Below are 25,571 nucleotides of genomic sequence, written 5' to 3'. Positions count from 1 at the left end.
GGTAAATTAATTTTATAAATTCAAATAACAATAAATCTACTTTCCAATGTTTAAGCATAATTTTGATAGTTTTCATTTGTAAAGAAAAGTTCAAAAATTAGAATTAAAGAATTGTAACTGTTTGGTTAAGCAACTATTACAAATTTACTTCATTTTTGAAAATTTTATGTGGCAAAAGTCAATGGTTTGCAACTCACTGCCATGATTCTTTTTAATTTCTGTACAGTTTATCCTTTTTTAGTATTTTCTTTCTTTCGGTGACTTAATTTACTCATACAACAATAATTCTAATGTAAGTGAAGATCAGCCAGTGAAATTATTTGAGTAAATGGTCATCGGATCAAGAAAACAACAAAAATGTGTCGAGCTTTCATCAAATATTATAGCATCCTCAGGGTCTAAATAAAACAAAATATAATATTTTGAAAACATATTATGTTTTTAATACCGCATGGCTCAGATGGCAAATACTTTCTTCAGATACACATTATTAATATTAATATATTTATAGTAATGGTCCCATGGAATTCTATGTATCACATGTGATTGAGTGTCTGATTTTTCTTTAGATTTAAGTTGGGAGTATAAGCAATCATATTTATAACTGATTAGTACATGAGGGATATGTTCTTTAAACTAGTATTTTAATTTTGAGGAAATGTCCTTCACATAGGTAATTGATTTTGTCATTGTAGAGTTGTCAAAAAAAATTTGGTTTTCAATCCCATTTTCATTTGGAAATATTTGTTCTGTGTCTAAAGTGATCAGTCTATTTATCAAAGGTGATACTTAGTAGGGTAGTTACTTATTTTTAGAATATCTTTTATTTTTGCTGTTTTCGAGGAACATTATGTTCTATGTATAGTGTGGTATTGTAATAGATATATGATAGGTATGTACCATGTGTTTCATTTTTGTCACAACAGCAAAAAATGCCTTTTGCATTTATTATTGATACAGCCATGCAATGTATGTAGGGGTATTTCATTTTTAAGTGTAACATAAACATGTCAAATTATTTTTATACTATCATTTTTCATAATGAATAAGCTAATAGAGAATTAAATACAAATATAAAGTCATGTATAACAAAAATAATTATATTTGATATTTCAATTTACTAAGAGAGAGAAAAATAGTATTAATCTACTTTAAAGTTTCTTGAACTGTTACTTAGTGAAAATGAACTATCTGCTACCCACAAGTAGCTGATTCATTATTTTAATGGGGTGTTCAAACAAATTTCCTTCTGTACCAACAAAATAACCCAGCCACTCATAAAATGGTACCTGTTTTTTTCTCTTTTTTTCCTTTTTTTTTAATGAGGGTTTGTAACTTAACTAACTAACTCATATAAATCACTCGGTCAGCATTTTCAAAAACTTCAAGATTACTATAAATTAAACTGGAGAAGGAGAGAGAGAGAGAGAGAGAGAGAGAGAGAGAGAGAGAGAGAGAGAGAGAGAGAGAGAGAGAGAGAGAGAGAGAGAGAGTGAGAGAGAGAGAGAGAAAGAGAGAGAGAGAGAGAGAGTGTGAGAGAGAGAGAGAAAACCCAGCAGCCAGCAAAGAGACTTACAAATTTTGGGCAACACTGATGCAAACAAAAGGAAAACTAACATGTAACTAATTGATCTATTAATAAAGTTTAAAAAAAAGATAATTCTATGTATTTTATGGTAGTATTGTATAGTGTACAGTTATATGTATTGCTTGAGTCTGACAAATGTATTTGTCATCCTTATATTTTGTTCTAATTAGACCCCGAAGAAGTTATTATATGTATATTACAAAAGCTTGGCATGTTTTTGGTGTTATCTTCATCCAATGACCATTTATCGGATCCTCACTCAAACAATAATTCTGCTTGCATACTAATTATAAAATGAGTATAAAATTTCTCTATCTTGTCTATCAGCTGTTAAATGTGAAATTACTCATAGTATGTTACAAATCATTTTGATCAACCTCACTGGGTTTATTGTCAGACACACTTGGCATTTCATCTTCAGTTCTGGCTAGGTTGACACACTGAGAATAGTGGAATGCCGAACCACATCTGACAGATCAACTCAGTAAGGATAAAAAAACTACATTGTTCAGTAATGACCAAATTTCAGTCACAGCAGTGTTTAAAAAAAAGTCTGTTTAAAAGTATTTCATAATTTGTTATTTTTGTTTCACTGAATAAGCATGCACTTAGTCCTTTTTTTATTATTATTTAGTCTTAGGCATAATTAAATATTTTATATAAGGCATCAATGGAACTGGACATGTGGAAGCTTTCCAGAACATTAAAACTCCTGAATAATCCTGAATGAAAGTTTTTTTATAATTGTTTTGCTGTAGTTATTTTGATTCTAGAAGATATTTGGTCATAAAGTTAATTATTATGTAAAAAGTGTTCTGCTTTTCCATCTAATTTTTTATCATTGCTTTAAAATAGATTATATAATATTAGTAAATGACTCTCCTTTCATTAGAAAATTGTTGTAGTTTTTATTTATTTTTTTCTTATATATTGGGTTGTCCGGAAAATAATGCAGGATTTTGGTATTAAACAAAAAAAAAGAAACTAGTTACTTTAAAGCAATGTTCTTTAATCAAAATAATTTCCCATACTCTCAATACATTTCTCCCAACGTGTTGGTAACTTATTAATTCCGTCTGAGTAGAATTCAGAATTTTTAGAATTGATAAAGTCAATAAATGCATTTTCCAGTTCCGTTTGATTTTTGAATATTATGTGTTCTAAGTAGTGGTCCAGGTGTCTAAAAAAATGGTAGTCAGTAGGCGAGAGGTCCGGAGAGTAGGGTGGGTGAGGCAAAGTTTCATAGCCAAGCTCCAATAATTTTTGTGACGTTACACGTGACACATGTGGTCGAGCGTTGTCATGCAACAAAATGGGCCCTTTCCGATTGACCAAAGAGGGCTTCATTACTGCCAATTTCTGATGCATGGTATTAATTTGGTTACAGTATGATTCAGCATTGATGGTTTCGCCAGGATTTAAGAAGCTGTAGTGTATTAAACCAAATGAAGCCCACCATACCGTAACCATTACCTTTTTTTGATGAGTTGGGAGCTTTGGAAAATGTATTGGAGCTTCTCCTTTGTCGAGCCACTGTCCAGAACGTCTAGTGTTATCGTAGAGAATCCACTTTTCGTCACATGTAACAATTCTGGCCAGAAATGGGTCATTTTTGTTTCGACAAAGAAGTGATGCACAAACATCAAAGCGCTGATTTTTTTGGCGATCGTTTAATGAGTGTGGAACCCAATTTTCGAGTTTTTTCACTTTTCCAATCGCCTTGAGGTGGTCAGCGACGGTCGTTTTACTGACTTTGAGTTGCTCTGCACCCACCACTGATCGCAGAACATCATCATTAAGAGAGGAAGGCCTTCCACGACCTTCTTCATCTTCAAGGCTGAAATCTCCCTCCCGAAATTTTTTAAACCACCTTTGCACAGTGCACTCATTAACACAACCCTCGCCCCAGACTTGGTTAATGTTTCTAGCCGTTTGGGCTCCGCTTCGGCCGAGTTTAAACTCGTAAAAGAAAATCGTACGAAATTCTCGCTTTGACATTATAAGGATGACTGAATTATTTCCAAGTAGCGGAATGCTACAGAGGTAAACAAACAATATCATTTGGAAGAGGATTAATAAGTGTTGACATTCATACAAATGAGTAATCCTGTAAACGTAAACAGAATATTTTATATAGATTTTTTTTAATGAAAACTTAAAATCCTGCATTATTTTCCGGACAACCCAATAGCAAGAGTAATTTCAATGGGTAGAGGAAAATATGCAATATTCTCAATAGACATCTTGTCAAACCATTGTGTTGTGTGTAAAAATAGCTTCTTAATGTAATTTCATTTCAAAAGCCTTGTCCTTTATTTTTAAATACTAATTATATATTATAAAATTTAGTTGTTACTACTTAGGATTCAGTGTGAAATACAATTTTACATAACAATTTTCAGAATAGATCTAAATTTGAGCATTTGATTGATCAAAGTTTTCTTTCATTTTCACAATAAAAAATAAGCTATTTTACTATATGAAACTCAAATAATTTCCCATTAATTTAAACCATAAATACACAGCCTTCACATAAAATATTGGGAATTTAGCCTTATTTATTGTCAAAAAATTGTTTAAATTCCCTATAAAATAATCTTTTCATTAATCTGCAAAAATGTACATAAAAACAAGATAAACTGCACATAGACTTGACTTTCAATTGCTTCATGATTTAATTGTTGAAGATTTTAAAAATGATCCTATATCAATTTAGTTTAGTCACAATTTAAAAATGTTCTTTCATTCATTCTGAAAAGTGTTTACAAATAAACCTTTAGATTTACATATTTAAGCTGAAAAATTGAATAAAAATGTTACTCTGCCACAGGCACTCCGATCTACAGCCGTGGAGGAATCACCAGGAGGCCATTGACTGACCTCTTCTCTCCCAGGAGCTATGTCCCTTTGTCGAGGTACACCAGAGACCCTTGGTGGTGGTCATACCCATCACTTAAGCCGTTTGAATCACTTTATTCAAGACACTCTCCTTTCTATCTGAGGGACAGCTACTTGTCCCCTGTCAAGAATACTTACCTTTGGCGGGATCATCCTTTCCGTGCCTTCTGTAAGTCATTTGGCTAAATTCTGATTAAACCTGCATGTAATAAATAGGGATGGTTTGTGTATTGTCATAACATATACAAGATAAATGTACGTCTTGCATGTCTAAACAGAAAATTCAAAAAATATTAAATTATATCATAAATTACACAAGAATTGATATTCTCGATTGAGCCTCTGACTTGAAATGCATGGTTTGAAAGTAAAAAACAGTTAAGTATTGAATTGTAATTTACTGGCTTATTTGACCTAGCCAATTTAAATTAAAATAAATTTTTAGTGATTATGAAAACTTTTGAACCCCCAAAAAGCATCAAAGAGGGTAACTCGGCCAAAAAGTTTTGTGTGATATTGTTTTTACAAATTTCCTCTTCATCGATTTGTTATGTTGAATTCATTTTCTTGAATTCCAGTGTGTTTATATTATATTTTTAGTGTTTAATTTCAAAATATCTAGACGAAACATGATTTGAAAATCAACTTGTCAAAAACTGTTACTATCAAGTTTCTTCTAAACTATCTTTACTGAAATATGAAATGTTTTCTAATTTACCTTCAATTCCAGGGTGATTGGAATCACAAAGGTTTTCAAACAATGCAGAGAAATAATGCTATAATTATTGCTAATCCCAGCTACAAAAAAGTAAGAGAATGATGAATGATGAAAGAAAGATTTAATTAACTGAATGTTTAGGACATTAGAGATTGAAAAGGAGGTCTGGAATTGGCAAGATGACCTTTACTGTGCAATTATTTAAGACAAATAATATTAACTAGTAAATAATTAGTTCATAGTCTCAGTCACTTAACAAATTTTTAAAAAGAGTAGTGTTGAATAAAGTTAATTTAAATCATTGTGTGGTGTGCATTATTAATTTTGAAAACTCAAGATTTTATTTAATATCTTTATAATAATTTCACAGCTAAACCACTAAATTAATTATTTAATTTATATCATAATTTTTTAACTCTATCCTCCTCCTAAACCATTTATTCCATGAGATGTACGATGTACTGTTAAACAACTACCTCCTCGAAAAACACCAGTGTGGTTTAACTACAACAAAAATATACAAAATTTGCCTAACAGGTTTATTTTACATAAAATACATGATTCATAAGCCAAATAAACCTTCTGATTTTCCTGGTTTCTATTGGCTCATTAGTCTGCTATCCACCGAAGTTCTAGAAAATATTCCATCTCCAAGGATTATTGCACACAATTGAAAATGCCAATATTTTCCCAGATAATTTATTCTTCTATTATCTTCCATTGAACAAAAGCAACATTGCTTGAGTGTCTTTCTTGATTTGAAAGAGGTGATGGAGTCTGTCACTCAGGCTTGGAAACTAAAGAACATCCTCCCTCATGTTAATCTCAACAAACATCCCAGAAGGAAACTGATGTTTTTGGTGACCACATAAGGAATAAACTCAACTTTAATATAATATATAACTTTAATATAAGAGTTATATTTATTTATCAATTCAATTCACAATTTACAAACATGTACAGTAAGTTGAAGACTCAATTGTTGTTAGAGTTGATGATGGGTTTGGGCTGCTAGCTGGTGAATTTTCAATATAAAGTGCAGATATTCCTAAATATGTTAACATTTCAACATATACCTTTACTGATGATACAGCATTCTTACACATAATTCAAACATCTATATAAACACTTAACATATATAACACCTGAATGAGTTAGATGCATGTTTACATTGGTAAAACTATCTGCCTCCAGAGAACATAAATTGAATCCTGTTACCTACTGCTGATCTTGTGTAGGCAAATGACTGAATTCCCACACAAAACAGAAAACAAGAAACAAACCAACATGCAAACTTTTAATTTATTGTAGAAAACAATGATAAGACTTGTCTGGACTTATGATTGTGAAGTATGGGGCTAAACAAATTTCCAATTCTTAACTTCCCCAATATTTTTAGTCAAAATTTCTGCGTAAAACTCTAAATGCTCACTTTTATGTGTCTAATTATACTATTCATTATGACCTTCACATACATGTACAAGACCTATTCATAACCCATTAAAAAAAAATCCTCCAAGACCACAGTGAAATTTAATGGAGCCACTGGACTTATACAAGTGACTCACACAAGTCAATCAACGATACAAGAAAATATTTTATGTTAAAAATTTTTTGTAGATCTAAGTGATAAAAGTTTTCAAAACTAGCTGCAAGGCTTTATAAATAGATGATTAATAAGCGATACAATAAAAATATTAATGTATGTTTCTTAGTGACCTGTGGTTTCGTAGTTTGTTGAAGTTGTGAGAAACGGTAAAAAAAAAAAAAATAATAATAATAATAATTAAAAAACACGACTAATTTTTACCATAGTATATATAAAGTGGAAGGTTTATGGGCTGACAAACAGCTGAGGTCATCGCCGGCCCTCCGCATGTATTCCTTCTCTTTCCTGTCTTTCTCGCGTATTTTGTATTGAACTGCAGCCATTTGAGCATCTCGATCTGGTTACTGACTCTCTGCTTTTACTTGTATATTACGTCGTTCTTTTAAAAAGCTAGCCTCTTGTTAGTACCTCAGGTTGTCAATTTAAGAATAGATACACAACATACATAGTATTTAACCATTATAAGTAGTGTTTATTTAATGTTTTTGCAGGTATTATAATTAAGTGGCAGGACAGGAAAATGTAATAGTTTATTTGAAAATAAATTTGTATTAAATCTTTTATTAGTAAAAAAAATATGAAGCATTTAGAAGCAATGTGCTAACATTTATTTTAATTGAAAAATACAAAACCAACAATTGGAAGATCAAAATGATCAACTTTAGTCACACAGTTTACAATATTTAAAATTGTACATCAAGTAATGGACAAGGAGACAGTAATGAACTTGCAAATTAATGTTATATAATTTATCAGGAAGATTTAACTGTCTCAATTTAGAACCAGAATTTTTTATTGCTATTAGTACAAAACTATGAGCAGTATAAATAAATATCAATTTTTAAATTTAGGCATCTACAATTTTCAATTATGAATATAGGTTTAAAAATTCTAAGATTGTGATTTTTGTTACAGCTACACCCAGGTTGTACTACTAAACTGGATGATCAATAGGGGGAAGCAGTGAAAATTCATCAAAAATGAAATCTCTAAATCAAAATAACTATTTTTGTAAAAAATCCAAAAATTAAACAAGAGACTGCTACTTATTTATTTATTGAAGTTTTAGATTTAAGATTTAAAAAAAAAAATAGGAACAAAACAATTCATTTCAAATAACAAAAAACACTATTCATAACAATAATTAATTAAAATCACCTGTAATTTAAATGTAAAAAAAAGAAAACAGCTTCTTTCTAAATTTTGTTGTTTTATTGCCCTGGCTTATTTTTAACTTAAATAACATAAGAACAAAAATTATGTCTTCAAGATTTTATTATCCAAAAGTGATTATTTTCATAGGTGAACAAGATTTCTAATTGTCCTGGCCAGTATACATATGAAAATCATACAAAAGAAAAGGTTTGTGCCAAAGTCGAGTACTTCCATCGAGTAATCCACAATGATTTCCCTGAAGAGCGTATTCTTATAAATAAATACGTATGATATTTCTACTAGATCAGCTGAACCAATGTGGAAGAAGCACGGAGCCTCGTATGATGGGATCCTTAAGGAAAGGCTTAATTGTGGGCTTGGTTTGTCACCAACAAACATAAGATCTGGGTGAGGGTAATATTCAATCACTAGAACCGTTTTGTAAACTGATCCAAAGGGACTTTTGGACCAACAGTAGTCCCCCTTTGAATGTTTCAATGCATGGATTAACTGGTCATTGAAGCATCTCTTAGTCCCGGACCTTTTCCAATAATACAGTAGAGAGAATACATCCCCGTTGTTGCATCCGATGTATCCGAAATGCTTTTTCAAGATCTGTGACTTTGTCAGTTGGACCGGTGGATCAGAGCACACTTTAAATGCAAAAATTGGATCTGGGCAAAGGGAACTGTCTGTAAAGCAGCTCAGCAAGTCCTCCATGTGTTCCTCAGGAATTTTGATAAAGCGAGGATTCCTCAACCCTACTAACATCCAGAATAACAGGTCTATCAAGTTTGTTGGCACATTTGTCGGATTGGCTACCAATTCTAATTGTAAGGTCTCAAACTTCGGAAGCTCCTCCGGCAATGATATGAGCATCTTTTTAAAACTGTCATCAAACTCTGTATCTATCAGTTCTTCGGGGAGAGATTTAATTGATGACACAAAATAGCTCAACTTCATTTCACTCTCGATTGGATACTTTTTCATCATCAAAAGAACTGCCTGTAACTTATTATCATGAGAGAGGTGACCGACATCGGGCATTTGTGGATGATCAATGACTTCCCCTTCAGACACATTATTCACTACTACAGAGCCTTCTCTCAATGTACACTCTCCTGACTCATTTGGCAATATGAAGTACCTCTCACTCGGATAATCGATCAGTAAATCCATTAGACAAAGTTGGAAATAAAATCTTGCCAAACATAAAACTTTGATTTATCATGAATAATATTCACATACTATGCACTGAACTTTTAAATTTGGTTAATACAAATGATAAAACACTATCACCTGTTCTGTTATTTGACATTACAAGCTGGGCATTAAACATGCACAAACTTTTTTAATTTTTCAAATAATATCAGTTGGCAATATATTCGGTTCAGCATGATGTATTTACTATATATAAGGGTATAGAAGCTAATAATATTAATCTATTTCTTAGTACAGGCTCTAAAATATCCACATGTTGAATTTGTCTCATTATTTAACTATTAAGAAGCCGATTTGTCATCTTGTTTAGTTCCTTGTATAATCTTGTGATTGGACTTCTCAGTTTAAAATTACGGTCTAATGTGTGGTGATTAGTGACCATTTGTTGATGATTATTCAGAAATTGTGAGGTGTGACATCCATCGAAGCCTTTTCAAAATTTCTTATAAATTATTTTTTGGAGATCGTGAGATGCGGTCTGGTGTGACGTAGGTTTTAGAAAAACATTTTCTTTATCGTGCCAACGTTTCAATCTTTATTGTGATAAAGTTCAGGGCTCAAAGTGTTTGATGCATTTTGGCCACTCTAACCATGACACACAATAATGACACATCAACACAGAGAACAAACACTTTGAGCTCTGAAGATGATCTCGCGATTTCTGAATAATTAAGGTCTAAGTCAGTATAATAGTACAAGCTATTTGTTTAGTAGCTTTGTATTATTTAGTTATAACTAAAATTATTTTACTAGATTTTTATCTGATTTGATTTTGAAAAATTAAAAAAAATCCTATTTTTCTCTTAAGAAAAGAGATCATATTGATACTAAGAATAGGTCATGTAAGGTTGACACATGGACACTTACTTTTGAGCCAAAGCCCACATTGTGTTCAGCATGCAAAGAAAGGTTGCTCAATGTGTCCGAGTTAATAGAAGAATGTCATTTTTTAGTAGTAATGCTACCCAACATGAAAATTGCACTTGAACACCACTTCAAGCCTTTAGGTCCCCTGTTCCAATATTCAGATGTTGTTTTATTCTTTTTATTTTTATTACTACTTTATATTATTTTTATTACTTTTGAGATATCTCGGTTTGTAATAATAATAGTAACACTTTATTAGAATTGAAAAATGCAAACAAATGTTAATAAGCATGGCTAATAGCTGTCTGCTTGTTTTGGGTTTCCTTTATGGATAATTTGAGAGTGATTTAATTATTAGTGAGAAGTGCAGTCTGAAAGAGGCATTGATGAAAAAATTAAGTATGCCATAGACCATTAAATAAATTAGTTAGATATGGATAGTACCATTGGGTAAAATGGATGGAGGAAATTGAGTACTCCACCTACTGGTGAAATAATTCAGTTAATAGGAAAAAATGAATTTATGAATGTGTGAGAGTGTGGATTTAAAAATAGCATCAGGGTCTGAAATGACCTAGCTGTTGACAGCTAGAGCCTAACTTTGGTGTGATGAATAAGACCAAGGTCTGACCTCGAACTGCCAAAACACGAGGTATGGGATTTTCAGAGAAGCCATAAATTGGATTCCATACAATGTGTATTGTCAGAGGGCATCCTTGCATATTAGCCATAGAGGGAGCATTCAGAAAATCCCAGTGGCGACAGTGTGAATCGAACTCACAGCTGCAAAGTCTATAAGTCTGTCACACTAATCACTCGACTACCATGATCCCGAATGTGCAGAGTGGAGCTTAGATTATATACAAGCTGGCTTCTTTACAACCTACCACGACTGGTATTCATCTATTGTTTTTTTATATAGAGCTCCTCATTTAGCTGAGGCTTTTTACAGAACCCAAAGCTTTTTCAAGAGCTCCCCGGATTAGGAATCTCAGCCTACATAGGCCTTCACAACGGAGGATATGTTCCTCTGTTTCTTCTTCTTCTTCTTCTTCTTGGCAATATCTGCACAGGCTTGTTTCTGCCACTTTGAGTCCATACATGTGTCTCTGGAGTTTGCAGTCAGCAGTCCAACTACCATTCTAGACCTAGCACGTCCTAGATTTAGTAGTTCTGCTGTTAGTTTCTGCGATGGTCCTTTGATAAACTTTTTTACATGCCTCTGACCTGGGCTACAGTCCCATTGAATGGAGGACTTATTTTTAATCTGTTGCCTAATGGATCCACATTTTTGGCACATTTTGGTATGCCTAAAATAGTGGAGCTATATAAAACAGTAATCAGTAAAAAATTGATTAAGTGCACCTCAACTTTAATTTTTATATGTGAGTAGCTCTTTAAACCAGTTGCGAATGCAGAACATTACAGCAGTAGTTTGAGAAATATATTTCTAGACATAATACTAGATTTAACAGTTCTGCTGTTAGTTTCTGGGATGGTCCTTTGAGAAACTATTTTGCATGTCTCTGTCCTGAGCTAAATTCCCATTGAACAGAGGACTTATTTTTAATACATTGTCTAATGGACCCACAATTTTGGCAGTTTGGTATACAGTTAGGTATTTTGGCCTTAAAGAGTAGAGCTTATATAAATGAGTAATCAGTAAAAAAAAATCTATTAACTGCACTTCAACTTTAAGTTTTATATATAAGTAACTCCTTAAACCAGTTGCGAGTGCAGAACTTTACAGCAATAGTTTGAGAAATACATTTCTAGATAAAATCCACTATATCAGTATTACTTTTATATAGTTACTTCTCAGAAGAAAATAATTTAAAATTGAACAAGCATATTTGGTAATGTATAGCATTGTTGAAAAAAATTTTCCTTTCTATTTTTACAGCACAGAAGTCAGTCAAATATCACCATTTTTCTATAATCAGTAGTTGTCCATCTTGTCTGAGCAGGATGGTGCAAAACAATAGACTTGTATTAGTTAAAAATAATAACCTGGTGAAAGTTAGTGAGTTGTGCGCAGTCAACACAGAAGTTTTATTGCATAATGAAATATTTATGATATACAGGCTACATTTACATTGATATTACTATTTTTTGAAATTGTGAATTTAACCATCTATTTATTTTAAGAAATAGAACTTAAAAAACTGACTAAATATGTGTTGGGGTTTTTATTATAAAAGTAGGTGGCAAGGATACTATACTAAACAGAAATTTATAGACTTATGTATAAACTGCCCAAAAGTGCTCAGTAAGTTGTAAAATTTTATTTTATTTCTTAAACTGTTTTGTTTTAAATATTTCCAAATTTTCACATATGAGACAATAGTTGTTCAAATTTTTCACCATTACACTATTGTTTGTTGACACTGCACATATTCGTATATTTATTAGTTCTTTTATTAAAAGTTGTCAGCATAATGAGACAGATGGAGCCTAACTGTGAACTTCAACCTTCTGAAAACTTGGAATTGGGAAGAAATAAGCATTCAATTCTTCTGGACAGGGAGCATTCTTCTATTGAACAAGTAAGAGATGCCATTATTAAAGTTATGGACCGTGATGTAAAAGCAGTTGATTTAAAATTCACCCTCTACAAGGCAGCTTGTGATAAGCTACTGCCGAAAAATCAACTAGATCCTTGTCCACCCATATTTACTACAAGCGATCCAATGGAAGCTAGGAAGATAATGTTACATTACAATGAGCTGCTGCCAGGCATGCCATTTCTAAGACATTATTTACGACACCCAGATAAATTTGAAATGCCCATTGAAGTTTTTGAGATAATCATGTGGTTAGTGTTAGACTTACAGGAACCAGATATCAAATCAGTCCAGCCAAGGTATTACAGCAACATTATCAACATGGTTGCTCCGGGAAACAATCTCAAAGCACCGTCCATTATTTTCAATCTAACTTTTTCAAAAACATCAAATTACGAATTCCACTGGCATAGGAAGTCATTTCAAAAATGGACGAAGTACGGATTTTACCCTTGTAACATGGAAGACCTTCACAGCATGATATACAAAGATTTGATCGTAACTACCAACTTAAAGTCTCAGTTCAAGTGGAATACTCAAAAAGTAACTCTATACACAAACTTGAGTTATTGCTTGAATAAAGCTCCACAATCTTGGACTTGGGGTAAAAGCTTAATAGGGACAAACATCAAATCGATCTGCATTGTTGAATTTATTGATCATCCAGGTTATGCAAAAAAAGTCATTGTGTCTAAGAAAATTAAAAGTGACACTGGTTCCCAAGATATCGAGTTGAAAAACTATGAAATTATCCATCCGGAATATGCGAGAATTAAGTACATACTTCTTTATGTCTACAACTCCCAAACATTAAGCAACCAGCCAAAATATAGATGGTGGGAAGGCGAGAAACAGTTTCTAGTCGCTTGCACTCTTGCACTGGCTTTTCTGGCAGGATGCACCGTTGGGCGTCTGCTCCGTGGAAAATTTTCGTCTTCGACATGAATTATTGTTTGTCACTTGTGAAATGTGCTAATATTGGAACAAAAAGGCTTAAATAAAATTTACAAATAATCCATTGTTATAAGTATAATTAAACCAGCTGACTAATTTTCTTTCACTGGAATAAAAATACACTTAACTATGTATTTTGATTCTGCTAGATGTTAGTGTTTAATATATTATAATGAAATATATAAAATTAAACAAATTATGTCATGGCCACTTTTATAAAATTTAGAAAATTATATTACAACATCTTAAGCTAAATTGTTTTTTTAGGCAATATCTTATATTGATAACTTAATTGAAAACAAGTAATAGTTAAGTGATAAGTTTAAATAATTTGTAATGAAAATATTTCCATATGATTTGTTAGTTTTAGAAAAACTTGTAAATTTTCCACTGTTCAGAATAATAATTAATATTTATCGCCTAAATAATTGGGTCAAAATTGCACACATCTTATTATAACTGGGCAATTGTGGAATATTAAGTACCAGATACTTGAGCTGTTTTATGCAAAAGTGGTGCAAGTGAAAAAATCACCTTTTGAACAAATTTGATGTTTATGGGTAGTTTTGTAAATTTTGAGCTACTGAGTAAATTTCCATTTTTTACTACAGTGGCACTTCGGTATAGAACTTTTCTAACTATTTAGGCACTTTTCAGTAGTAATCAATTAGATATGAATGAATTACTACACCACAAATTGACTTACACCTCTTTTGCATAGAACTTCCTTTTAGTCTCTCAGTTCCCAGTTAATGCCGACCATATCTTGTTTACAGATGGCTCCAAAATTGAATATGGATCAGGAGCTAGGATTTATGATAATAAACCAAGGATTAGAATTCATATAAGTAGTGGACAATATGCCACCGTCTTTCAAGCGGAAACTGGGGCTATTGAACACTATGCTAGAGATAAAACGGTTCAAGGGTATTGTCAATAGAAGAATAGCCATCTACTCGGACAGCCAGTTGGCACTGAAGGCAATTGCCGTATCGGCGGTAAAGTCCAGTTGCTTGGGACTAAATTAGGGCTCTGTCAGACATTGGGGGAAAAAACAAAATTACCCAGGGCATACAGGGCAGAGGGGCAACGAAGTGGCTGATAAATTGGCCAAAGAAAGTTTGATGATACCTATTGGCCCAACCCTTTTTTGGCTTACCAAACTTCCAAAAACGTGCATCCATTAGACATTGGATTAAAAATAATTCCTCCGTTCAATGGGAATTTAGCTCAGGACAGACATGCAAACTAGTTTATCACAGGACCATCACAGCAGAAAATAACAGCAGAACTACTAAATCTAGGACGTGTTAGGGCTAGAATGATAGTTGGACTGCTGACGGCAGACTCCGGAGACACATGTATGGACTCAGAGTGGCAGAAACAGCCCTGTGCAGATATTGCCAAGAAGAAGAAGAAATAGAGGAACATGTCCTCTGTTGTGAAGGACTATGTAGGCTGAGATTCCCAATCCTGGGATAGGAAAAGCCGAGGATTGAAGGATTCACATGGGAAAACCTTGAAAAAAGCTTTGGGTTCCGGTAAAAAGCATTAATTTCATAATTTCATCAGCTAAATGAGGATTAAAAAAATGGATCACAATCGATGAATAATAGTTTCGGTGCGCAAGTCATAAATAGGTTGGCTCCTATATAATCTAAGCTCCAGTCTGCACGTGGGGGACATTGGAAGTTGAGTGATTAGTGTGTCAGACACTTGTAGACCCTGCAGCCATGAGTTCGATTCCCACTGTCACCACTGGGATTTCCTGAACGCTCCCACTCTTGCTAATATGCAAGGATGCACTCTGACCATAGATATGTGAACGGGACAAACATCACTTCTCTGAAAATCCTACACCTCATGTTTTGGCAGTCTGTCAGACCATGACCTTATCTGTCACACCAAAGTCAAACTCTAGCGGCCGTCAACAGATAGTTCATTTCAGACCCCAATGTTGTTTTTACATCCAAACTCACACACTCGTAAATATATTCTTTCCTATTAACTCAATTATCTCACCAGTAGATGGAGCACTCAATTTCTTCCATCTCATTTTACACATTGGTACTATCCATATCTAACTAATTTATTTAATGGTCTATGACATACTTAATTTTTCCATAAATGACTACCTATTGGCCTGAAGTATACACATGGGAGCTCTTGAAAAAGCTTTGTGGTCTTGTTAAAAGCCTTAAGCTTAAAGAGGAGCTCTAAATAAAAAATAAAAAAAATGAAAATGCACAATAGACCAATACTACCCATGGTGCACAGGTCGTAAAGAGGATTAGATTATCAAATCTCTAATCTAATCTAGTTACTCACATAAAAAATAAAATAAAAACTGTATAAAAATAACAAAAATTAAAAAACATTTTCCAGAATAGGTATGTAAAATGTTTTACAAAGCCAAACAGCAAAAATGGTTGCATATTTGACAGTTCTCTTTCCGTTTCCTAATATTTTCCTAATTTACAACACAATAAATCACAAAACTTACATAAATATTTAACAAATAATAGTGAATTAATGTTTTACCTTTTTTACTTACCTTTACCTTTTTTCTTATTTTAAATAATTGCTGAAAGCATACAAATGGGGTTCAATCTCAGTAGATTGATATCCGGAGGGTCTCTTCTACACGAGTGCAAAACCACAAATGTCTAAATTGAAGCTAAGGTTTTTATACCCTTCCAAACGTGCTCCACTACCCGCTGAATAGACTACGCCAGTAGATTCAGGGAGGGGACCCTATGCCATGGCATCCGTCAGTAGCAGACATGTTAAGAAGTTAATCTTAACTAAAAGAGAAAGGAAAAATAAGGGAATACAAAAAATATTTAATAATGTATTGGGTTGTCCGGAAAATAATGCAGGATTTTGGTATTAAACAAAAAAAAAGAAACTAGTTACTTTAAAGCAATGTTCTTTAATCAAAATAATTTCCCATACTCTCAATACATTTCTCCCAACGTGTTGGTAACTTATTAATTCCGTCTGAGTAGAATTCAGAATTTTTAGAATTGATAAAGTCAATAAATGCATTTTCCAGTTCCGTTTGATTTTTGAATATTATGTGTTGTAAGTAGTGGTCCAGGTGTCTAAAAAAATGGTAGTCAGTAGGCGAGAGGTCCGGAGAGTAGGGTGGGTGAGGCAAAGTTTCATAGCCAAGCTCCAATAATTTTTGTGACGTTACACGTGACACATGTGGTCGAGCGTTGTCATGCAACAAAATGGGCCCTTTCCGATTGACCAAAGAGGGCTTCATTACTGCCAATTTCTGATGCATGGTATTAATTTGGTTACAGTATGATTCAGCATTGATGGTTTCGCCAGGATTTAAGAAGCTGTAGTGTATTAAACCAAATGAAGCCCACCATACCGTAACCATTACCTTTTTTTGATGAGTTGGGGGCTTTGGAAAATGTATTGGAGCTTCTCCTTTGTCGAGCCACTGTCCAGAACGTCTAGTGTTATCGTAGAGAATCCACTTTTCGTCACATGTAACAATTCTGGCCAGAAATGGGTCATTTTTGTTTCGACAAAGAAGTGATGCACAAACATCAAAGCGCTGATTTTTTTGGCGATCGTTTAATGAGTGTGGAACCCAATTTTCGAGTTTTTTCACTTTTCCAATCGCCTTGAGGTGGTCAGCGACGGTCGTTTTACTGACTTTGAGTTGCTCTGCAAGTTCTCGAACAGTTGTTTTGGGGTTTTCTTCCACCACTGATCGCAGAACATCATCATTAAGAGAGGAAGGCCTTCCACGACCTTCTTCATCTTCAAGGCTGAAATCTCCCTCCCGAAATTTTTTAAACCACCTTTGCACAGTGCACTCATTAACACAACCCTCGCCCCAGACTTGGTTAATGTTTCTAGCCGTTTGGGCTCCGCTTCGGCCGAGTTTAAACTCGTAAAAGAAAATCGTACGAAATTCTCGCTTTGACATTATAAGGATGACTGAATTATTTCCAAGTAGCGGAATGCTACAGAGGTAAACAAACAATATCATTTGGAAGAGGATTAATAAGTGTTGACATTCATACAAATGAGTAATCCTGTAAACGTAAACAGAATATTTTATATAGATTTTTTTTAATGAAAACTTAAAATCCTGCATTATTTTCCGGACAACCCAATAGAATATATTTTTCATAAAAATATAAATCCATAACAACTGATGGCAAAAATGTCATTATTGTATAATAAAACAATTCATTGAACAAAATCAACTTAAATTTCAAATAAATGCAACAAATATACCATTGTGGAAAAAAATATTACAATAAAGGTGATGACAACAGCTAGTGATTAGTTAAAAATGAATAGTTATATTCATCTTTTATCACAGAGATTGTGTTTTCATCAAGACAATAATTTAATTATTGCAGTAAAAACAGGTTATTTATGGACCAGTAGTGTTTTATTAACATAAAACACCGTTGTTTTTTTTTTTTTAATGTTTATAAGTATCACTGCTCTATATAGTGAGTAGTATCAACTGCCCAATATTTTTTGGCCTTTTAAAATATTACAATAGAAACACATTCAGTCATAATTCATACTTCTACTTATAAATTATTAAGTAAACAGGTGTAAAAATAAAGAAATGACTAAAACGACAGCGGCACCCATGATACCATATAGTATAAGATTTGTATTATCACTTTTTTTATCCGTTCCCAAGTGGTTTGCTTTTTGTTCTCCTGTATCCATCTTTGGTTTTAATTTCCCTGCTGAAATTTTTTATTTAAAAATAAAGCTATCTAAAAAAGCCAAAAGTTACTTACTGTACGGTCTTTCAAAGCAGTCAATCAAATCACTTATAGGTACTAAAATTCCAAGATGCAGCTGAAGATTTGATGCAATATCGTTAATTGTCTCGTTTTTATAAATGTAGTCTGAAAACGTGAGACCGGATCTTTTATCTTTAAATAATATTCTGCGTGGAGGTTCATGTACCTCTGTGAATTAAACGAACAAATAAAATATATTAATTATCTTTAATCAGAATTGAATTGTCATACTGTTGTTTTCATCTGTCAAATCAAAAGAATCCCAATGCATTTCTAGTCTTGATGCAAGTGATCTAAGTATATCCTGTTTCACAGCCTAAAAAATGAAATTTTTAATACAAAATGTATTAATTAGAGAACATTTCTAAATCACATACTAAGACTGTTTCATCGACTGTAGCGTTTTCATGAAGAAACACCTGGCTTCCAATAATCCCGTCAAAAACCATTTCTCCGTAAGTCATCTGCACAACCACTTTAGAAGCCATATCTTCAGGCGGTTCCTAAGAAAGAAAAGAATTGTAATTGCCTAAGAAGACCTAATTTTTAAAACAAATTCATACAGTCAATGAATACATGAAGACTTTAAATGAATCATCTTTCTCTTTTGTTTTTCGTTGTTGATCTGTTAACATCTTTATATCCTGTAGAGTGTCAGTGTTTTTTCTAAAAACGCCATTAACAGTGCAAATCGTTGCATCAATTTCTTTCCTTATTTTCTGTAACTTATCCTAAACAAAAAGAAAAACAACTTAAGTCAATATAAATCGAGAGAATAATAGAAGGATGAAGTACCTTTAAATATACAATCACAGGCTTTGGAGTTTCATCTACGATTTCATAAGGCTCAAAACGGTTCAAGCTGTATGAAGACTCAACTTTATGCCATACAAACTGAGAATTTTGAAATTTCCAATCTGCATTAGCAAAAGCCATGCTTGAATCAATGCTTTTGCAGGCAAATCTATGAAATAACATTGTTTATAAATGCATCACCATCTTGTAAAATTGTTTAATAATTACTGTTTGCTTTTTGAATTGTAATGAAAGACCAGTTTATAGTTTCCAGGTGGGTCGCCGAACAGGCATTCATTCCGTGCAGTACTCTTATTTATAAATGACATTATCGACCGGACCTTGTTCAAAGTTTTTTCATTGTTAAAAATATTTTCTGGGCTTGAAAAATACAAACCCAAAATCCACATTCCACCAGGGAGCATTCGAGACACCTTTGGAAAAAAGAATATAAAATAATAACCTTTCGTTGAATCTTTTCAAACGAAAATTAAGCTGATGTTATATTTATTTTGTATCAATTTAATGATCCAATCATTCTCATATTTCTGCTACCAAAATGTTTGTAGTTGTTATAGGAAAAAAAAGAAATTATATTTTGGACAAAACACGTAAATAAATTGATATTTGGAGAGTTGGAATTATTTTGTGAACACGAAAAAACACCCAATAGAATGAATGAGAGTACATTCACACTCCTAATTTAAAAACTACTTATGTTTTGGGGTTGTTTTCACTAGTAAGTTTGTAACAAAGTAAGAGCATGTCATCTAATTGACAAATAATCACAGCATAAGTCTAGGACTAAGTAATCAATTTGTTAAGAAAGTTTTTTTTTTGGTCAACTTACATTTTCTGTGTGGAAGGTGAACCATGTGTCATCGAGCTCTAATATTTCACTGACACACCTTAACTCCAACGGCTTTCCATTAGTTACCTCCGTTTTAATCGGCCGGCCATTTTCTTCTGGTACCGGTGTCACTGTCAAATGAACAACTATATCCTTTTTTGGTGTTCGCTAAAAAAAAGAAATAAAGTTTTTTTTTTGCCTTCAACCACTACGGGTCATTTAGACCAGGAGTCCAACTATTGTTCTGGTATGAATATGGAAAGGAAAAGAGGAGCCCGCGCATGAGCACCATCCCCTGGACAGACAGACACGGACAAGCACCTCAGCTTTTAACGGAATCATTCCTCCTTGTATTTATGGGCATTTTGTGAGGGATATGTATAAAAACCATTTACAAATGTGCTATGGAAAAATGAATAAAATCCCCCCCCCCTTTAGTTTAGTAGTAGTTTCTACATAAAGCCTAAACAGTTATTACTGAAATTCTGTTATTAGTCGTAATGAAAGTATGAAATAATAGTTAGGACTTAATTTTGTTTTTCAATCTGACTATATAATGATGAAAGCTTAATTTTTTTAAATATAAAAAATTACTGAATATGACGAGTTATTTTTTTAAACTTATTTTTGACTTAAGATCTGTTTTACTATTACACTATTTGTGAAAAAGGGGGTTTGATTATACAGATCATGAGACCAATTACTAAATAATCATTTTTAAATGTTACTGCTAAAGATAAGACTAAATGGTTCATTTATTTGTTTACTTTTTCTTATTTCTGACAGTGAGGGAATTCAATCGTTATGTGATCCCATGACCCTCAATTAACACAAGACCACTAACAACCTTGTCTACTGTTCATATCTTACTTTAAAAGTGCTTTTAAAAAGAAAATCTCTGGCATGTTTTCACATTAGTTCAATGTGCTGCTCAAAAAAATCAGATTTCTCAATAATCTGTAGAGATATCTGCCGTTTTTCTTAAATTAACTATTGATGAAATAAGGTATTTAATATTTTATCTGCAAGGAAGTTAAAATTTATATGAAAAACAAAAATTGCAGATAATCGGCTTACTAATGATTTTGTCATTTCTGCTTGTAACAGTTAAGCAAATCGTTTGATAAATTAGACCCAACTTACAATGGCAACACATATTATTGGCTTTATCTCTTGTTACCTAATGTTAGCCATAAAAGGTACTCAATAATGTGTGACAAAGAGAGCTGTTATTTTGCAAGCAATTTGGTTAATTCTACCACGCTTAATTATAAAAGAAGAAAACGGTTAGACACTTAAATTTTTTAAATTGTACTAAAATGATTTGTAATAAAATATTTGCCAAAAATAAGTATTGCCTTAAACGAAAAAAGGAACATTGTACATAGTTTTTATGTAATATTAACTCTGTTCATATTTTTCCTTATTCAGCCACATTATACATAATTCAAAGACCATAGATAGAAAAATGTCTAATGATTGTATCATTTACACTAGCCCTACTGTATAAAATCATTTTAGAAATAATTTTTGTAGAATTGTAACAAGTCATTTATGCTAATAAAATGTTTGCCAATAGGATATTTTATATCAACGTAACACATGTTTTCCAGAGAGCTTGGTGTATCATTTATGATGACTGATTTAATTTTTATTCCTTCATTACTTGTTTTGTAAATAAGATCTTTCGACAGCTGTTAATTTGGCCTATTTTTTGTTGTTTACCTTAGCTTTTGGTCTTACAACTAAGACTACAAGTGTTTTCACTTGTTCCCTTTTAACAGTTGAAAAACTGCTCACGAAATATTTCAACATTTATGTGTGAAAAATTTATACACAAATGTATATATATTATTAAAAATCTTTACTTTGATTTTTATTTTCCTTAAGCTTTTTAAAAATATATTTATAAACTTATCGACAACAAGCGTGCAATACTTACAACTTAAAAAAAAAAAAATAATAATAATAATAATTTCTAATTAGTAATTGTGGCTATCTTTATCATTTTAATGTCTGGATTGTGAAGACTTTTTAAAAAATATCTATCTGTTTGTTGTCGTCATTGCCAAAATATCAGTTTGATGTTTTGAATACCATTCACCTTAATTTACAAGAGGGAAGAGAATGTGTGAAAGGTTGAGTGCAATGGAGTATTTGCATGTGAAGTCAGATGGAAATGGCACAGTGTAAGAATACAAACTAAGATATCAAATTAAAAAATATTTGAATCCTGAAATATCATGAATAGGAGGTCCTCAGAAAACAAAATTAGACTCACCAAACAAATGAAAAAACAAGGGATACTCTTGGAATAGTATATTTTCACCATATTAATTTATAATAAAAATTAGAAATGTTTTTATTCTGTACTAATAAATCATTTATCTCATTGGTGTTTGAATACAAAATTTGGGTTGCTGCTTCTGCATTTAAATGGTGTGTCTGCAGCATAATTGGACACAAATTCATAAAAATATTGAAATTTAACTGCAAATAGTGAAGATTTCTTTCAATTGAGTAATAATTGCTAAATCAATTATTTTCTGATAGAATAGGACTAAATACCTCCTAATTATATTTTGTCACCTTGCAGATTGGTATATACCAAAGTTTGCAACTGATGTAAATTTTTTTTTCAGGATTGTGATTTTAATGTTTAGTCCTTTGGGACAAATGCAATTTTTGTAGTAACAGTTTTTTTATTAGGCTCACATTTCAGCAAATCCAATGTAGTTGTCCTAGTAAATTGGTTTTTAAATTTATTCAATTACATCTGGACTTTCTGGTGTTCATTATGCACCAACATTTATCTAGTTTTTAACATGGCTTTAAGGCACTTTCAGATTATTTATACCACATACATTTATTCAGATATTTCATGTATAACTGTGATTTGCTAGATGTACAAAATGGGATATTAAGTCGTATTAAAAACCATTATGTTTTACAGGTGATGTAACACAATTTCACTTGTAACTAACGAAACAAATACTAACGCAAATAAGTTAAAAAAAATATCTTTTTGTCGCACCTAGACAAATATTCGTTGGAGTTTACAAATAGAGCAAAATGTTAAAGTAACTTTCCAAAATGTCCAAAAAGACACATTGCATTTAAATTGAAATTGTTTCCTTCTTGTCTTAAAGAAAGAAACAGTTTGTCTGGCCTAAAGACATATTGGAATTATCTCATTTTGGCAAAAATTTGACTTTTCCTGTTTGCAAGATTTTGGGAATTCCATTCAGGACAATTTGTGGTGAAAGTTGTTTATTACAATATATAAAGTTATATCCTATCTAGTCCCACTTTCTCCAAAGCATATCAAACATTTCTTACATTTAAAATTACCAATAGTAAATGTGATATTATTAGTATGAGCTAATTTACTGTTTTTATTTGAATATTTTTAGTTTTAATTCTTGTGATTTTGTCTGCTTGATTATTCATTATTAAAAAAGACATGACATATTGCACAATTAATGATATAAAACTTTTATATTTGCTCTAGTGTCCATCTAATAGTGACGATATAATAAAAATAAAGAAATAACTACATGCATCATCAATTATGTATGACCCAATGACCCCGATTAATGCAAAACTGACACACATAAATTTATTGCTTATTTAATGCAAAAATTTTTTCATATTGTTACTTGGCTATTAAAAAGATATGCATGACTTGTTCTTTTTATTTCAAATGTTTCCTGGTTACTTAAATTTTTAAGTTTAATAAATAATATATTCCATTAAGTAATATATAATAAAATTATGAGTAATATAACATAATAAAATTTCAAATGAAATGCTTAGAGTAGAAAATTAAATTGGCAAGTTTTTGTAGAATTTTTTGTAATCAAGGCATATGGAACAGATCTGACATAAGGCATAAGGATAGCATATTTGTCATTAATTTATTTTTAATAATGAACATGGAAATAACATTTGGGTAGTTTTTAATTATTATTATCATATTATTTATAAGTTAAACAAAAAAAAGCTCAAGAGACATGCAAAAATATACCTGTCCCACAATCAAACCAGAAGTGACACCACCTTCAACACATGAGATGTTTGTAAGGTGGGCCAGAAGTTTCTCATCGGCGTAGACGGGCAATGACTTTACCATGATGACGCTGGGCTGATAAAAAACCGCCTCAAAACAGACAACAACAGACAACAAGAAACGCGTTCATGACAGCAAGAGAGCATGTGCTGCAAGTTGTCACTTGTAAAGTTTCTCCTACCCACTTCCAGGCAGCAGTTCGCACCATGCCACCATGTGGCGACCTCGTCACCCTTCTCCTTCTACACGACCGGAACGTTTTCGTCACTGCTAGGGGAACAAAATATACTGTCTAAAAATATCCCATAAAATGTCGATTTTGCTTTAGCCCTTGGGTTTAGTGCAAGCAACCATTTCAGCATGTCCATTTGCAGACTAAGATCATAACCGTAGGGCAGGATTAATAGAAGTGTTACCGGAAACCAAGATTATACAACTCCATTTAAAACATCCTCATAAACTTTAAAAGATTTAAAGACTTAGATTTATCAAGGTAGCTAAAAAGTCTTGTGTATTGCGACTATCAAGTAGGAATACTATGCTCCTCCTCGGGCTATTTCTCACTCAAAAACACCTTCATGCTTTTTATCGTCCTCCATCCTTGATAGCCCATAAGTTATACATGCAGAATTGAGCTTTTCTTTGACCACGAATAGAAATTTTATCCCACAGTTGACTAAATAATAACTGTAATGTGTACTGATTTTTTTTTCTTATCACAATGATCAGCAATGATCAATTAAAAGACCTACCAGACTCGGATTTTAGTGTAAACCTTGTAGGTCTAATGTAAGTTTAGCAGAGACTTTTATAACTAAATCTTCGGGGTTTTGTTCAATCAGTTTTGTTAACTTGATCCATTAGGAAATCGCTAGTTAGATAGATAGAAATAAAAATATCCCGTAAAATGTCGATTTTGCTTTAGCCCTTGGGTTTAGTGCAATCAACCATTTGTATTAGTCTGAGTGGATATAATAGTGCGCCCTTTAAGAACTATATCCTTAATAGAGATCATAGAGGCGAAATTAATATAGATATCCTGTATCCTCCGTTTTGTGCTTAAAGCTCACGGGTAAGTCCTAGTTCACCAAGGAACTTGATTAATAGGCCCGGTTTCAGTGGTTGAATCTCTTCTTCGGTTACGATGTATATCCCAAAACACTTACACCTGCGGCATGTGTAGCACCACAGTTTGCTTGTAGGTGTATTGGTGCTCTGCTTTTCTGCAGAATCTGCACGTGCCGTGTTGGGCTATGCCAATCTTCTTCAGAGGTCCATTTAGTTTGCAGTTTACTGTTTAGAATTCTGTTAGGATTCGCAGTTTTTTCCTGCTTCCTTTAATACATTCTGTTACCTCTTTCCTTCCAAAGGTTGTTAGGAGGTTCTTGGATTGTTTGTGTTAAATGAGAGAGTTCCATTGTTCCCTCATTTTCTCTTTACCCGATTATCTGAGGTGCTCATTGATGGAGTGTATTCCTATGCCA

The 25,571-nt window shown here is 32.5% G+C and overlaps 4 protein-coding genes across 9 annotated transcripts in view; 2 read left to right on the top strand and 2 right to left on the bottom strand.

The window, feature by feature from the left end:
- LOC106671045 overlaps nt 1-7,850 on the top strand; it is a 31,269-nt gene extending 23,419 nt beyond the window's left edge. For 3 of the 5 annotated variants that reach the window (XM_014401804.2, XM_014401803.2, XM_014401805.2), the window contains 2 exons: nt 4,419-4,655; nt 7,729-7,787. In XM_014401804.2, the coding sequence (XP_014257290.1) occupies nt 4,419-4,655; nt 7,729-7,751 (260 nt within the window). In that variant the 3' untranslated portion in view covers nt 7,752-7,787. Of the gene's footprint in view, nt 1-4,418; nt 4,656-5,216; nt 5,295-7,728 lie in introns of all 5 variants that reach the window. The other 2 variants (XR_001341157.2, XR_001341158.2) reach the window with 1 other exon arrangement.
- A 220-nt stretch (nt 7,851-8,070) lies between these two features.
- Nucleotides 8,071-9,671, bottom strand: LOC112127052. The gene has a single exon (XM_024227345.1). It carries the CDS (start codon nt 9,145-9,147, stop codon nt 8,110-8,112), a length of 1,038 nt encoding a protein of 345 aa, XP_024083113.1. The 5' UTR covers nt 9,148-9,671; the 3' UTR covers nt 8,071-8,109.
- Nucleotides 9,672-10,296: 625 nt separating this feature from the next.
- Nucleotides 10,297-13,706, top strand: LOC106671039. The gene has a single exon (XM_024227344.1). It carries the CDS (start codon nt 12,495-12,497, stop codon nt 13,563-13,565), a length of 1,071 nt encoding a protein of 356 aa, XP_024083112.1. The 5' UTR covers nt 10,297-12,494; the 3' UTR covers nt 13,566-13,706.
- Nucleotides 13,707-17,989: 4,283 nt separating this feature from the next.
- On the bottom strand, nt 17,990-24,276 carry LOC106671068 (protein odr-4 homolog). 2 transcript variants are annotated; one of them, XM_014401868.2, is made up of 9 exons: nt 24,046-24,276; nt 20,019-20,186; nt 19,397-19,602; nt 19,169-19,337; nt 18,937-19,104; nt 18,751-18,876; nt 18,605-18,689; nt 18,368-18,541; nt 17,990-18,310 (listed from the first exon to the last, which is right to left on the bottom strand). In XM_014401868.2, the coding sequence occupies exons 1-9, from the start codon at nt 24,148-24,150 to the stop codon at nt 18,159-18,161; spliced, it is 1,353 nt and encodes a 450-aa protein (XP_014257354.1). In that variant the 5' UTR covers nt 24,151-24,276; the 3' UTR covers nt 17,990-18,158. The 2 variants fall into 2 exon arrangements, with proteins under 2 accessions (XP_014257354.1, XP_014257353.1); XM_014401867.2 differs by having other exon boundaries at nt 17,990-18,313; nt 24,046-24,275.
- Nucleotides 24,277-25,571: the final 1,295 nt, after the last annotated feature.

This window comes from Cimex lectularius, unplaced genomic scaffold (genome assembly GCF_000648675.2).
Source record: "Cimex lectularius strain Harlan isolate CLEC.00 unplaced genomic scaffold, Clec_2.1 scaffold179, whole genome shotgun sequence".
Classification (NCBI taxonomy): Eukaryota; Metazoa; Arthropoda; class Insecta; order Hemiptera; family Cimicidae; genus Cimex; species Cimex lectularius.
The sequence above is the reverse complement of the archived record's forward strand: the minus strand, read 5'-3'. Positions and strand labels throughout refer to the sequence as shown.

Bases quoted from the DNA above. Each gene is read 5' to 3' on its own strand.
- LOC106671039 (XM_024227344.1), top strand. From the start codon at position 12,495: ATGAGACAGATGGAGCCTAACTGTGAACTTCAACCTTCTGAAAACTTG.
- LOC112127052 (XM_024227345.1), bottom strand. From the start codon at position 9,147: ATGGATTTACTGATCGATTATCCGAGTGAGAGGTACTTCATATTGCCA.
- LOC106671068 (XM_014401867.2), bottom strand. From the start codon at position 24,150: ATGGTAAAGTCATTGCCCGTCTACGCCGATGAGAAACTTCTGGCCCAC. The intron at 19,603-20,018 runs GTAAGTTGACCA...TTTTTTCCAAAG, and splicing joins TCACCTTCCACACAGAAAAT to GTGTCTCGAATGCTCCCTGG. The intron at 19,105-19,168 runs GTACTTCATCCT...CTTTTTGTTTAG, and splicing joins CTGTGATTGTATATTTAAAG to GATAAGTTACAGAAAATAAG.